The sequence below is a fragment of the Styela clava genome, chromosome 2, assembly GCF_964204865.1.
Source record: "Styela clava chromosome 2, kaStyClav1.hap1.2, whole genome shotgun sequence".
In the NCBI taxonomy this organism is placed as follows: Eukaryota; Metazoa; Chordata; class Ascidiacea; order Stolidobranchia; family Styelidae; genus Styela; species Styela clava.
The window spans coordinates 1060406-1076616 of NC_135251.1; the positions used below are offsets into that span (position 1 = coordinate 1060406).

A 16211-nucleotide genomic window follows, 5' to 3' on the forward strand; every position below is an offset into this window, starting at 1 on the left:
GTATACGGGTGCTCTGTAACGCCTGAGAAACAACCTGACTGATCTTTTTTCATGAGTTCCCAAAGGATCCAAAGCTTCGGAATAACGCAGAACTAAAAGTAAATTCAATTCACAAACGTTTTTGACTGAAGACCTGTTAGATTATGCAGGCGAAAGTGTTAAGTTGGTCATTTCATTTTGTATCATAGAGTTATAAGCTCTTTATTGAAATATTTCACTTTTACAATAATTAAAATAACATATCAAGCAAAAGTTAGGCATTTAAATACAGGAATCACTGAGAATTTCAAAAATGAATTTTCATCATCAGTTCATCGGTACTATTCACTCTATACCAGGTTGGTCCAAACCAAATGTGGCCCGCAGCTTCATAATCTGTGGCCCGCGTCGAATTCGGAAAGTAGTCAAAGAATCGCATTTGGTGTTGTTTTCATATAAAATTAACCAGAAATTTTTTTGGACATATTGTTACATCACCAATGTCGCTGAATTGATTAGTGTTATGATCAACTAGCGAGGTTGAATGATGTGCTTGGCAGTCTAAAATTTTTTTTAATTTTTTTGGTCAGGAAATATATACTAACAATTTTGGCATTATAGAAAACTAAATATCGATTGCGGATTTTATTAGCCTAGGTTGGCTATGCCTAATAACTAAATATCAACGTTATGGCCCAACAATATAGCTCATGCCGTGTGTTTTTTGCAACCACCCTAAACAGTATTAGAAAAAATACTGTCTATTTGTCAGAAAATTCAGTATTTACCCTCCTGTTAGCTTACATTCGGTAATCAATGAATCTGCATTTATTACTCATCGATTCTAATCGGTAAGTATGTTGATAGGTATTTGTATGTCTGTATGTTTGTCTGTTAGATCAATGACATTAAACAACATGATAGGCAACTCTGACGTCACTCCATAAGACTACAGGCAAAACATTGTATTTCATGATACGCTCCAATGCACATATTTCTCTTCGCCTTTCGCGTCCGTTTTCCGCTCGCTTTTGCTACTCGGCGTCTTTTTTACGTGTAGTACCTGCCTTTTTGCGCCTGTAACGAAACAAAATAATCTTTATATCTAAGAAGTTTCGCTTACTTGGAAGGCTGGAATAACAGGCAAGCTGTAAAGAGCAATTCTGGACATCATAGACTTTTTTTTATCAGAGAAGATTACAAACGCGATAGCGGAAAGATTTGTGTGGAACATTTTGCAGATAATGACAAAGTTCAAAGTTAGTAATTTTAATGTTTGCGCTTAATCATTGAAATTTTATTTAAAGAGGGTTTCATACAAAACTGTGCTGCGATACAATTCCATAACACAAAGTTTGCACCTATCGAACTTGCTTTTGTAGGTGAATTTATTAGACATATTACATATTCAGTTAATCGTAGGTAACATTGCTGGTACATAATGCATCGTAGATAGGTTTGTTTAAATTTAGGAATTTAGCTCATAGCCCACTAATTAATATTATCTTCTATGCAGGAGGTTGCAGGGCTGAATTCAACTTGCAGCCTTACCGATCACCTGACGATGCTCATTTAGTTTGGCTCGAGCAAGTCTTCTTGAAATGCTTGTGTGGATGGAAACTACCTATATTTTTTGCCTTCCTCCGATTTTAGACAAATTTATTCTGAGGGATTTCGCATATAATTCTCACTGATTGTTGGCTGTTTATAATTCCTATTGATTGTGAATTCTGATTATAACAATGAGTTGAAAATTTTTTTACCTAATTTACTGGCACCTTTTTCTTGTCAATACTCCAAGCTGAGGTAATAAACATGACAATACATTTATGTCATCTGGAAGCAAAATATGCACACTAATTAATAATTTGGCACATTGAGATAATACATCATGACAGAAAATACAAGTTAAAGATATGTATGACCATCACATGGTAATTAAAATTAATAAAAATTAATAGGGGCTGTGGAGTATGGAAAGTTCAAGACAAAGAAAAGAACAAATGTTCATAGCTCATGAACTCTCAATTTTGCCTCCATTGCTTTGTGAAGGCCAATATATTTCGAGTGGCTGAATTGGTTTACCTTTATGATAGCAACGATTTTGTATTTAATATAGCGAGATTATTTCAATTTAATTGAAGTGATATAATTTCCCAAAGCAATGCTTGAATCGTCTAGAATAGATCAGTGGTGTCAAACTCATGGGTTTTCGAGAGCCGCATTGCATTTTGAAAATTGTAAAAAGAGCCGCAAACAGTTTTTGATAATGTATACTCAAAAGATATTTTTAAGATAGTTTTAGTTTGTGACATATATTGTGATGCAACTAAACAGTTGGATTAGGTTTTATTATTTTCTTCAATTTCAAATGCAATTACATATTAATATTTGCATTCCACTATTATTGCAAGTTGCAGTATTTATTATAAAAAATCTTAAAATTATATGTACAACCATCAAAATCATTTTTGAACAAGCTTTGAATAAGGAAAGAATAATACATACACTAAAAATACCTTAATCTAAATATATGAACCTAAAATTAGCAAAAATACTACAGTATAAACTCAATGTTTTAATAATTACATTTGTCCTGGCGTTTGGCATCTTTTTTTGTGTCACCAGCATACTAAGGCCAGTCTGAAATGATTTTATAGTACCAACTCTAACTAACGAGGCCACATGATCATGGGTTTATCTGGATCTTTACGAATGTTTAATTAATTCCAGTAATGCAAAAAAGTTACTTTTATCATTTCATGTATAGATCAGTAAAAAAACAAATGACAGATTTTTTCGACAAGACATTTCGCACTACATTGCGTGGCATAGGATTGCTTGAATTATTCTTGATATTGATTTTTAGTAACTAAGTCGTTGTATAATTATATTAATATACAAACACATGGAAATTTTCTGTTCGAAGTTGGTCTTCGAATTTGTCATATTGACTGCTGAGCTTATTGTGTTTTTTGATTGTATTGATGGAAATATGACAAATTAAACAATGTGCTTCAGAATTTTGTGAAGAGCAGAAATGTTACAACTCCCATTTTCTTCGAAAATACCACCTTCTTCATGTACTTTGCGTTTAATTTAATTACTCAAGTGTTTTATTCAAGTATTCTTTTGCTAGCTTGATGTGTATTCTTAATTGGGTCAAAATGTGGACAAAAAAAATTAATATTCCAAAACTACTTTCAGTAAATTGTTTTCTGTGTGAATAATCAATTTCACTTTAGAAGGTTTGAAAAATCTATTACATTTAGATAAAAAAAAACTTCCAGAATACTATTACAATTATTGTTAAGCGTTCGAGGGCCGCACTGGAAGTTCTCTGGGGCCGCGAGTTTGAGATCCCTGGTCTAGATTGAAGTTGTTCAAAAAATATATGATAGTATTTTATCATGAATGATGATTATACCCCTTCCGGAATTTCTTCTATAGTACTACCAAAAGTTGATGAACCAAATATAACACAGGTGCAGTGAGGTACCCGTAATTCTCATTTCCAAAGCTGTTTTAAGTATGTCTGGCGTGTTTTGTGCCTTTTTACAAATAAGACCGCTTATGCAATCTTACGCTTTGGAATTTTTAGTTATTTTCCTCAAGCCCTGCAGGATGTGGGGGCCATACACAACTCTACTTCTGATACAGACTTCTGATATCTCCCCGTCTGCTATAGTTGTCCTGTGAATAAATAATGGGAAATTGAGATTAGACGAATAGTTGAAAGTTTTGCTTTATGTCGGCTTAATTTCTTGATCGATATACTTACTATTTCTGCTATTGCCTCTTGTGCTGCAAGAGTCTCACAATGCTTAGACAGGTTTGTCCACAACTTTCACATCTGAAGAAAGAGAGGAGATTTATTAATTTTCGTTAAGAATAAATAAAGCAGTCTATATGATTCAGAATGGAAAAGCTAATAAATCCAATATCTCATGTTTTATTTAAAAAATATTTTACTGAATTTGGTATATAAACCAACTAATAAAAGGGTTTAGTCAGAAAATTACAAGCATTCGTGGCTCCAAATACTTGAGAAATCAGACTATACAATATAGACCGGTATGAGTGAAATGTTAGGTGAACTTGTTAACACTTTGATTCAATACGCAAATAAAAGTGAATGCGTAATAGTATGTTACAATGAGCAGCAATCAACAATGAGTATATATCCTCACTGATTAAAAAAAATCTAACTGGAGGTGCATGAACTATTTGAAACCATAAGGGGTAAGTAAATATGTAATTTCGGCAAATGGGCAACTACGTACCGTACTGAATTAATACCTTCGTAGTATTTGACAAAGGCTGGCTTTCCCACATGTACTTAACAGTGCGATGCCCGGGTGTGATATACAACAATAGTATTCACCTTACCTTTTACCGATTTCTGTTTACCCCAACTTTCAAAAATATCATTAAATCGACAACAACTGTCAAAGCAGGCACGAACACCATTCGTGCTACGCCTTGAAAGCAGCACACATCCGCTCGTTTTCGTCTCGTCAAGTATGTGCATTGGAGCGTGCTATCGAATACGATCTTCGGACAAAAATGCCGGAGTTGCGCATCATGTTGTTTAATGTCATTGGTTAGATCAATGACATTAAACAACATGATGCGCAACTCCGGCATTTTTGTCCGAAGATCGTATTCGATAGCACGCTCCAATGCACATACTTGACGAGACGAAAACGAGCGGATGTGTGCTGCTTTCAAGGCGTAGCACGAATGGTGTTCGTGCCTGCTTTGACAGTTGTTGTCGATTTTAATGATATTTTTGAAAGTTGGGATAAAAAGAAATCGGTAAAAGGTAAGGTGAATACTATTGTTGTATATCACACCCGGGCATCGCACTGTTAAGTACATGTGGGAAATCCAGCCTTTGTCAAATACTACGAAGTTATTAATTCAGTACGGTACGTAGTTGCCCATTTGCCGAAATTACATATTTACTTACCCCTTATGGTTTCAAATAGTTCAGGCACCTCCAGTTAGATTTTTTTAATCAGTGAGGATGTATACTCATTGTTGATTGCTGCTCATTGTAACATACTATTACGCATTCACTTTTATTTGCGTATTGAATCAAAGTGTTAACAAGTTCACCTAACATTTCACTCATACCGGTCTATATTGTATAGTCTGATTTCTCAAGTATTTGGAGCCACGAATGCTTGTAATTTTCTGACTAAACCCTTTTATTAGTTGGTTTATATACCAAATTTAGTAAAATATTTTTTAAATAAAACATGAGATATTGGATTTATTAGCTGTTCCATTCTGAATCATATAGACTGCTTTATTTATTCTTAACGAAAATTAATAAATCTCCTCTCTTTCTTCAGATGTGAAAGTTGTGGACAAACCTGTCTAAGCATTGTGAGACTCTTGCAGCACAAGAGGCAATAGCAGAAATAGTAAGTATATCAATCAAGAAATTAAGCCGACATAAAGCAAAACTTTCAACTATTCGTCTAATCTCAATTTCCTATTATTTATTCACAGGACAACTATAGCAGACGGGGAGATATCAGAAGTCTGGCGACATATCAGTGACAGTGTGATTCCAAGAAATATAATGCAATTGAAAATAGAAATTTGCAATAGAAAAACAACCTATGGAGGCATGCAAAGACATTTGACCCTCCGGTAGAGTTGTGTATGGCCCCCACATCCTGCAGGGCTTGAGGAAAATAACTAAAAATTCCAAAGCGTAAGATTGCATAAGCGGTCTTATTTGTAAAAAGGCACAAAACACGCCAGACATACTTAAAACAGCTTTGGAAATGAGGATTACGGGTACCTCACTGCACCTGTGTTATATTTGGTTCATCAACTTTTGGTAGTACTATAGAAGAAATTCCGGAAGGGGTATAATCATCATTCATGATAAAATACTATCATATATTTTTTGAACAACTTCAATCTAGACCAGGGATCTCAAACTCGCGGCCCCAGAGAACTTCCAGTGCGGCCCTCGAACGCTTAACAATAATTGTAATAGTATTTTGGAAGTTTTTTTTTTTATCTAAATGTAATAGATTTTTCAAACCTTCTAAAGTGAAATTGATTATTCACACAGAAAACAATTTACTGAAAGTAGTTTTGGAATATTAATTTTTTTTGTCCACATTTTGACCCAATTAAGAATACACATCAAGCTAGCAAAAGAATACTTGAATAAAACACTTGAGTAATTAAATTAAACGCAAAGTACATGAAGAAGGTGGCATTTTCGAAGAAAATGGGGAGTTGTAACATTTCTGCTCTTCACAAAATTCTGAAGCACATTGTTTAATTTGTCATATTTCCATCAATACAATCAAAAAACACAATAAGCTCAGCAGTCAATATGACAAATTCGAAGACCAACTTCGAACAGAAAATTTCCATGTGTTTGTATATTAATATAATTATACAACGACTTAGTTACTAAAAATCAATATCAATAATAATTCAAGCAATCCTATGCCACGCAATGTAGTGCGAAATGTCTTGTCGAAAAAATCTGTCATTTGTTTTTTTACTGATCTATACATGAAATGATAAAAGTAACTTTTTTGCATTACTGGAATTAATTAAACATTCGTAAAGATCCAGATAAACCCATGATCATGTGGCCTCGTTAGTTAGAGTTGATACTATAAAATCATTTCAGACTGGCCTTAGTATGCTGGTGACACAAAAAAGATGCCAAACGCCAGTTCAAATGTAATTATTAAAACATTGAGTTTATACTGTAGTATTTTTGTTAATTTTAGGTTCATATATTTAGATTAAGTTATTTTTAGTGTATGTATTATTCTTTCCTTATTCAAAGCTTGTTCAAAAATGATTTTGATGGTTGTACATAGAATTTTACGATTTTTTATAATAAATACTGTAACTTGCAAATGTTGCAATAATAGTGGAATGCAAATATTAATATGTAATTGCATTTGAAATTGAAGAAAATAATAAAACTTAATCCAACTGTTTAGTTGCATCACAATATATGTCACAAACTAAAACTATCTTAAAAATATCTTTTAAGTATACATTATCAAAAACTGTTTGCGGCTCTTTTTACAATTTTCAAAATGCAATGCGGCTCTCGAAAACCCATGAGTTTGACACCACTGATCTCTTCTAGACGATTCAAGCATTGCTTTGGGAAATTATATCACTTCAATTAAATTGAAATAATCTCGCTATATTAAATACAAAATCGTTGCTATCATAAAGGTAAACCAATTCAGCCACTCGAAATATATTGGCCTTCACAAAGCAATGGAGGCAAAATTGAGTGTTCATGAGCTATGAACATTTGTTCTTTTCTTTGTCTTGAACTTTCCATACTCCACAGCCCCTATTAATTTTTTTTAATTTTAATTACCATGTGATGGTCATACATATCTTTAACTTGTATTTTCTGTCATGATGTATTATCTCAATGTGCCAAACTATTAATTAGTGTGCATATTTTGCTTCCAGATGACATAAATGTATTGTCATGTTTATTACCTCAGCTTGGAGTATTGACAAGAAAAAGGTGCCAGTAAATTAGGTAAAAAAATTTTCAACTCATCATATAATCATCAGAATTCACAATCAATAGGAATTATAAACAGCCAACAATCAGTGAGAATTATATGCGAAATCCCTCAGAATAAATTTGTCTAAAATCGGAGGAAGGCAAAAAATATAGGTAGTTTCCATCCACACAAGCATTTCAAGAAGACTTGCTCGAGCCAAACTAAATGAGCATCGTCAGGTGATCGGTAAGGCTGCAAGTTGAATTCAGCCCTGCAACCTCCTGCATAGAAGATAATATTAATTAGTGGGCTATGAGCCAAATTCCTAAATTTAAACAAACCCATCTACGATGCATTATGTACCAGCAATGTTACCTACGATTAACTAAATATGTAATATGTCTAATAAATTCACCTACAAAAGCAAGTTCGATAGGTGCAAACTTTGTGTTATGGAATTGTATCGCAGCACAGTTTTGTATGACACCCTCTTTAAATGAAATTTCAATGATTAAGCGCAAACATTAAAATTACTAACTTTGTCATTATCTGCAAAATGTTCCACACAAATCTTTCCGCTATCGCGTTTGTAATCTTCTCTGATAAAAAAACGTCTATGATGTCCAGAATTGCTCTTTACAGCTTGCCTGTTATTCCAGCTTTCCAAGTAAGCAAAACTTCTTAGATATAGAGATTATTTTGTTTCGTTAAAGGCGCAAAAAGACAGGTACTACACGTAAAAAAGACGCCGAGTAGCAAAAGCGAGCGGAAAACGGACGCGAAAGGCGACGAGAAATATGTGCATTGGAGCGTATCATGAAATACAATGTTTTGCCTGTAGTCTTATGGAGTGACGTCAGAGTTGCCTATCATGTTGTTTAATGTCATTGGTTAGATGCACGCGATATCTCACGAAAGCAAGATTGAATCTGCTCCAGATTTTGCATGTGCATTCATCTTATCTCGGACCAGAATCCTGTTGATTTTGTGCGAATTATGTTGTATAATTAGGGAGTTATCAATCAATTATTGATATAGTGATCTAGATTTTTGTAAAGCGAGAGAATTTTGAGACCCGCCGAGTGTGTGTGTGCGGTGCGCAAGTTACAAGAGCGGATGAATCGAAACTGCAGTTTTGGGGGATCCCCTAACTATCGATCGATAAGTCTTCGGTTTCCAACCGATATTCTCGTTTATCAGTTATTTCGTAAACATGAGTTTGAAAAGAAAGCTGAAGAAAGCCTTTCCAGGTTTCAGTAAGTTTTTACATGTTTTAGCTTGATAAATGCCAAATAGTTATCAATGCGTTTTCACAATAAAATGTTTGATTTGTATTGCACTGTTTACCTATTATATTCTTGGCATTATTGTGGCCCGCGAACAATGCAAAAATAATTTTGTGGCCTCCCGAGCCGGCAATCTTGGACGACCCTGCTCTATACAGTACAAACAATGAGACTGATTTGAAAAGCAGATTTGTATGAAAATAACCACTCGTAATGGGTGTTTTATTCACAATGTCATATTCAAAAATCCCAATCAAAAGACAAAAATTAGAAACAATAACGACTCGACTAGTCTGTATCTCGACTAGATTGCTTTCAATAATGAGCTGTAGCATCAGGTTTGAGACATTGCACATAAACTGCAAATTTAGCTTCATAAAATTATCCATCTAAAAAAGTTGTTCTCAAAGTTACTATGCCTACGGACCCCTTATACCTCTCTGGGGCAATTGCGGACCCCAATAATTTCAAACCTTGAACACGATACAGAACATAGCATATAGCTATTTGGAAAACATTCGCATCAGCTGCCACTCCTCAAATTGCAACACAAATTGTGTTACTGATTTATTACAACTAAATGATGCCTATTAACCTTAGTGTGATCGCTGAAATGCGGTCATGGAACAAAGACATGATGCAAATATTTTATTTTAATGACGTCATCACACAGAAAAGATAAATACGAATTTCATAGAGACCACATAAATTTTTGAACAATCTTTAGCCGTAGAAAATTTTTTAGCAATTGATCCTGTAGTTAAAGAAGAATACTAAGAGATCCATAAGGCCCTTTCGTGTCCAATAAGTAAAGTGAAATTCAAAGAACTAAATGACACAACAGCGCCAAGAACAACGTTAGTCTATAACGCCAAAACTAACAGCTGTTCAGCCACACCCACCCTACCCAATTATCCCTCGCAGACCCCAGTTTGAGATCTGAGAGAAATATAAACATAATATGACATTGGTTAATATCGGAAACCCTTTGATTCGATATAGTTTAATAATGAAGTAATTCAATAAATTAAAAACAAGAATTATTTTTGTTCAGCAAAAGAATCAAAACGAAAGCTAATAGGCTAATCCATGAGCTTTGCCTGTGAGTACTTTAAGTCTCACACCAATCAGTATTCACTGGCATGTAATTTTACACTAGCATTTTTCATTGTCTCAGTGAGTTTTGGGGCTTCAATGGACCTTCATATTTCCACTCATATATCAGCCTCCTTAATTTCTGAGCTACTCATGAATTTTTTTTGTTATTTTTCAATTTTTTTTTATATTACAAAATTTGGGGAATACATGAAAATATTTTTTTTTTTCATTTTTACTACTTTTTTTTTTTTTTTTCCGATATTTTTTACTTTTTTGAAACATTAAAATATTTTTTTACGTTTTGAAAGTTTTTAAAACACACGAAGTTATAGAGAAAACCTATATACATTAGGAGGGATTGAGGATTGGATAAGTTGAATTGTTTATCCAATTGTTATTTCATTCCAATACAGCAAGATTATGTACAGTGTTGTCAATCATGATAAACAAGAAATGCTGATTGCAGTGCATGAAAATTTAAAAAGCTGACATATACAAAATGGAAATTTACAATAAGCATTGCATTTCATTGTAATATTCTACATGTATTACTATTATAATATAACTAGAATTTATAATACACATATGTTTTTACTTCACATAGATTAGGGGCAAAGTTACTTTGGGCTATGGCAGAGTCCTCAGCTACCATTCTGCTCTCGCTGGTTAGGAACATATTGTCTAACCACTAGGTGGAGCCAGAGTTGAAATTAATTTATTATAACAGTCATGAAAAATGCCGACAAATCACAATATTTAATCATCTCAGAGATGTTCCAAAATGTACACATAAATTGTAGATTTCAGTAGTTGACAATAATTGAAAAACATAAGACCAAAAGGTGATGCATCTCACAACAAAAATTGATAAAAATTCGAACAATAGCTCTTTAAGACGAGTTACGATAAGGTTAAATAAAATTAGCCAATGGCAATACATACAATAGCAGTTGTAACATTTATCTCATCACTAAGTGAAAGCAAGTCAAGTTTATTTTTTCCAATCAGTTAAATAAATATCGATCGACAACAAATTATGAGTTTTACTGTGGAAGTGAGGCCACGAGGAACCAAAGCTGGTTATCGAGCAACGACACCCAAGGTTCAAATATCTCCCGGTAAATAAAAAATGGAAATATTTGTGATGATGGTAAGTACCGTACAAATTATCCAACTGGATATCACTTACCAGAGATAGTAAATTTACTAAAGATTACATTAATACCAAGTCAAACACCAATTGATGGGGAATTTCCCATTTCTACTGACTGCTGCAATAATCGAGCAATCAAAATTATGCACTAGCTATTATCGGAAAACAATGAGACAAATCGAGAAAACCTAAACGTGTGTTTTATTTACAATGTCATAGTCAAAAGTTCCAATCAATCAGAAACAAAAACGAAAGAAAATGAAATGTAATAGCCACACAACTAGTCTGTAAGCTTTTTGAATGTTAAACAGCCAAAATACAAAAATAGGCAAAGGCTGTAAGTAAATCAGGTTTGAGACATCACACACATTTTGTTTCATGAAATAAGAGAGAAAATAAAAGAAATGAATGCCAACTTTTTTGGTAAATTTTGTAAATGAATATATCAAAATGAAAGCTTTTTTTGTTTATATTTTTTATTATTTTTTTTTATTTAAAATATTAAGCTAATGTGAAGTTTCAAGGAAAACTCATATATACAGTAAGAAGGATTCCAATACAGCAAGATTATGTGCAGTAGTTATCAATCATGAAAAACTAAAAAATCTCAAGAAATAATGAAACTACAATTACCGGTACATAAAATTTTTAAAATCTGGTCGACATAAAAATAATATATATATTCAATACACCCATCGGTATTCACTGGCATGTGATTTTACACTATAATATCTTATGGTCTCAGTAGATTTTGGGGCTTCAGTGGACCTTCATATTTCCACTCATATATCAGCCTCCTTAATTTTTGAGCTACTCAGGAATTTTTTTTAGTTATTTTTTATTTTTTTTTCTATAATATAAAATTTAGGGAATACATGAATTTTTTTTAATTTTCATTACAGTTTTTTTATTTATTTTTTGCTATTTTTTTATTTTTTTTCAACATGAAAATTTTTTTATTTCTATTTTATGACTATTTTTAATTTTTTTTTTACGTTTCAAAACATAGGAAAACACACAAGGTTATATAGAAAACCTATATACATTAGGAAGGATTGAGGATTGGATAAGTTGAATCATTCATCCAATTGTTATTTCATTCCAATACAGCAAGATTAGGTACAGTTTTGTTAATCATGATAAACAAGACAAGCTGATTGCAGTATATGAAAGTTTAAAATGCTGACATATACAAAACAAAATATGAAAACTTACAATAAGCATTGCATGTCATTGTAACATGTATCAATATTATAAAAAAACTAGAATTTATCATTCACATCTGTTGTTACTTTACATAGATTAGGGGCAACATTGGTTACAGCAAAGACCTCAGCTACCAGTTTGCTCTCTCTGAAACATTATGTCAAACTACTAGGTGTAGCCAGAGTCAAAATTTATCACGTAAATCCAACATTTATAATAACAGCCATTAATTCCCAACCTACTTAGTATTATAACTTGTTGCGTGTTAGCACACAAATTCTAAACTTTATAGGGATGTTTTAGTTACCTAGTATCAGTAGTTAAAAAGTAGATGTTCCCAAAGTATTCCTACCAGGGCATTTTTTTAGCACTTTGCTCCCGTAGTATTCGTATCAGAGCATTTTTTTTAAGATACTTTGCTTCCATAGTATTCGTACCAGCGCATTTTCCCTTAAGATACTTTGCCTTAGTTAATCCCCACTTTAGTACGAATACTTCTGGAGTGCCGTATTCTTACCAATGTGCGGATTAAGTAAAGTATTCTAATGGAAAATGACCTGTTATGAATACTACTGGAGCGCCGAAACGTCAATATGAGAGATTCCGATAAAGTTTATGAAATTCCAGCCAGAAACAAATTATAGGGTTTAATCAGTTGTGCCGCCTCGAAAAATAAGCGCTGAGAAAAACAGCTACAAACAAGAAAATAGCAAATTGGAAAATCAATTCTGGTTCACGGTCCCCGTTTTCATCTGCATCTCTTTGCTGCTCTGCTTCTCTCTGTGCCTTAATAAAACAGACAATTGTCAATTTCAGCATAATATATTGTTAGTCAAAATAAATGCATGTCTTGTGAAGGGATATTTATAATGTGAGGTTGAGTTGTATATTATCTTATATTTTTATTATATATATTTTATTATATTTGATAAATTTATTTATGTTGGATTATTTTCATGGTGATATTATCATTTTGTGCATATAACAGGAGAAAGTGTATAATAATGGACAATTTGGCCTTTTCGACCTATTCAAAATATTATTATAACACAAATGATAAATAGTTTTTTATAAGAATTCCATTTCACATATCGTTTATCTGCATATTTAGGCGCTCCAGATGTATTCGTACCAATGTGGGATTAAATAAGGCAAAGTATCCCGCCCTGGTACAAATACTACGCGAGCACCAATATTTATTGCATTTACTCACATCTTGTAAAGGTTGTTGAAGATGGTTTACTTGTTCATCCATATTCATGTTTCCTTCAACATGAAAATCTCCGTAGAAATTGGTAGTTTGTTGTCCTGGCATATCTAAACATAATGAGATTGACTTTAGAATCATAATCATTTATATTTCAACTTTGACGTTTCAAAAGTAATGTTTATAGGGCAATACAAGTTTCCAAAAACAGAAACTAAACAAAATAAGCCAAACTAGAAAGTTTTTTTTTACGCCAGAAAGCCTCATTTTAACAATAAATACCTACATCACGTTGAGTGGTTGAATGACAACAAATTTTTGTAAGACCAATAGATTAGGGAGCAGAGTCATAACTAGGACATTATCAAAACAAGAATATCGGAACACAACATGTTATACAGCCCTCTTTCCAGTATCACTTACCTGCAGGGGGTAATGGAAAATCAAAGTCTTGCATTTCATGCAAAACGTCATTCTTCAAAACTCTACAAATGATGAGTCTTTCAGGATATTCTTGCAAATTAGGAAGAAGACGGTATTTTAATGTATGTCTCTGGGATGTTAGGAATGCGTCGTTACAATCAAATTGTCCGTGGGGCATATTGAATTGTAAATCTTCTCGTCCCCGATCAATCTGTAACTCGAGGCGAAGTTTGTCACCAGTTTCTAAAGGGATTGGATTGAACCAAATTGGAGCAAGACGTGCCCCTAGTTCTCTGAAATGGGATCTGATAATGGTTTCAGCAGTCTCACTTTTCTCAAAGAATGTGAAATGAAATTTGTTTCTGTGATGTATATAGAGACAGTTATCCACAATGACCTGTTGTTTGCCAATTAGCCATTTTAACCACTTGATGGCGACAGTGAATAGACTAAACTTTCTGCATCGAAATTCTATGCTGTTATTCTCTGTGATTCGATCAGGTTTAATAATGTCCCAGTCAGTTTTACTTGAGAAATGTAATATGTCAATTTTGTCTTTCTCTAGACCGATGCACCATGACTTGATTTGCACAATCGCATCTTTGAGGAATTCAGAATCCGCGCTGATATCAAAAACTGGTGTGATACCAATGTATTCTTTGGGGCATATTGAATTGTCTATTCCAACTGACATCCAGACCTTTGTTTGTTTGTTGAAAGTTCCACTAGGAATCGTGACGTTGCATTCATTTAGTCTCATGGAGCCGCCGGCAACTTCAACATTTTCCGCTAAAAAATAGATTTGTTTTATAATGCAATAAAAAATGAGGTGGTTCCAAAGTTATTTAAAGGACCCTTCCAATGTCATTAGGATATCCATTTTTATCCCGGGGGAAGGGAAATAGACGTTTCAATGGCATGGCAAACACGGCCCTTGTTCGATCACCAGTCCATGTCGGCTATGAGAATAGTTAGCCAGTAATTTGTGTCAGATGCAGGAAGCCCATTAGGGAAAGGATGTCATTGCCTACAAAATGAGGAGATTGCTAATTACTGAAATAAAATGCAAAAAGTAGCTGAGCAGGAAATGGGTACATGGACATAAATCACAGCAGGCTCAGCTCTAATTTCACTGTCATTTGAACATTTGGCGCAAAGAAGGCAAATATAGAAAAGGCTTGCTAGCACTGGGAATGCGACATTATATTTGTTAACATAAGTTATGAGAGCAATTCCCTGTGTATTGAGTTGGAATTTTCAATTGTTTTTTCCCAGGTCAATCAGGTATGGAACAACATATCTACATTCAGGAATAGAAATATGATTTGGTTCCATAAATTTGGATTGCTTGTATGACCCGAGCACGATATATTTTCATTAATTACATTCAAAGGAAGAGGATGGTGTTTCGGAGCCAGTAAAATAGTGGTTTCTGCATAAATTTTTCAGTACTCTCGAAGCATGACCAAGATGGCGGACACCGTAACGTAGTATGTGTACCAGGTTAGGATTTGGCCATAATTTCAGGTACAAATACTGCAGGAGTCACTTGGTTAGTCCCCGAACTCAATATGTGTACCAGGTCAGGATTAGGCTATAATTCCAGGTACAAATACTATGGGAGTCACTTGGCTCATAATAGAAATAAAAATAGGAAAATTGTATAATAAAAATATGGCCCTGGTACACATACAACGTTCCAGTGTATCTTGGTTCACATACTTCGGGGGTGCCTTTTATTTCACATAACAGTTTGACATAGTGCAGTCGAACATCAGTGAACAAATCTTGAACTACCACAAATGGTAGAATAAAAACACTGTGCCTTGGTCAACGGATGTAAATCGTTTAATTTCGAAAAAATGTCATTTGGAACCACTGATTTTATGCCAATTAGCCTTCTTCTCATTACAAATATACAGCATTGATATGTATGGCAATTCATATTCAATTGATTTTTTGCTGTTCCAAATACTTGCCCAAAATTTTTTTTGAGTCCTAAGTAAAGTTGCTAAGGCTGGTATTCGAGTTCGAACGAGTGAGTTACTCGAGTCCCCCCAACATTGCTACCAAGGCCCACAGAAGACCGATCAATATGTTATTGAAACAACATTGTCTAACCCAAATTGCACCAATAGGTGAATTTCAGAATGAAAATGCTTGATATTTTTATAACAATGATGATGGGCCGCCACCATGCAGATACACTCACCGACTATTTATTAGAACAAAAAACAAGTTGAAATATAAGGTTGCTACTCCACCTAATGATTAATGGCCATAACTTACATTTGATAACATTCTTTGACTGTGTTTTGATGCCAGAGTTT

At 33.7% G+C, this 16211-nt stretch overlaps 1 protein-coding gene and 2 long non-coding RNA genes across 3 annotated transcripts; 1 reads left to right on the forward strand and 2 right to left on the reverse strand.

The window, feature by feature from the left end:
• Positions 1 to 3636: 3636 nt before the first annotated feature.
• On the reverse strand, positions 3637 to 4591 carry LOC144419816 (uncharacterized). Its single transcript, XR_013474284.1, has 3 exons — positions 4369 to 4591; positions 3761 to 3832; positions 3637 to 3672 (listed from the first exon to the last, which is right to left on the reverse strand). It is a non-coding gene; the product is annotated as an uncharacterized LOC144419816 (long non-coding RNA).
• A 5-nt stretch (positions 4592 to 4596) lies between these two features.
• On the forward strand, positions 4597 to 6586 carry LOC144419815 (uncharacterized). The gene is made up of 3 exons (XR_013474283.1): positions 4597 to 4804; positions 5340 to 5411; positions 5500 to 6586. It is a non-coding gene; the product is annotated as an uncharacterized LOC144419815 (long non-coding RNA).
• Positions 6587 to 9533: 2947 nt separating this feature from the next.
• Positions 9534 to 14649, reverse strand: LOC144420010 (uncharacterized). Its single transcript, XM_078110312.1, has 3 exons — positions 13882 to 14649; positions 13465 to 13568; positions 9534 to 13037 (listed from the first exon to the last, which is right to left on the reverse strand). Exons 1-3 carry the CDS (start codon positions 14639 to 14641, stop codon positions 12903 to 12905), a joined length of 999 nt encoding a protein of 332 aa, XP_077966438.1. The 5' UTR covers positions 14642 to 14649; the 3' UTR covers positions 9534 to 12902.
• Between the last annotated feature and the right edge of the window lie 1562 nt (positions 14650 to 16211).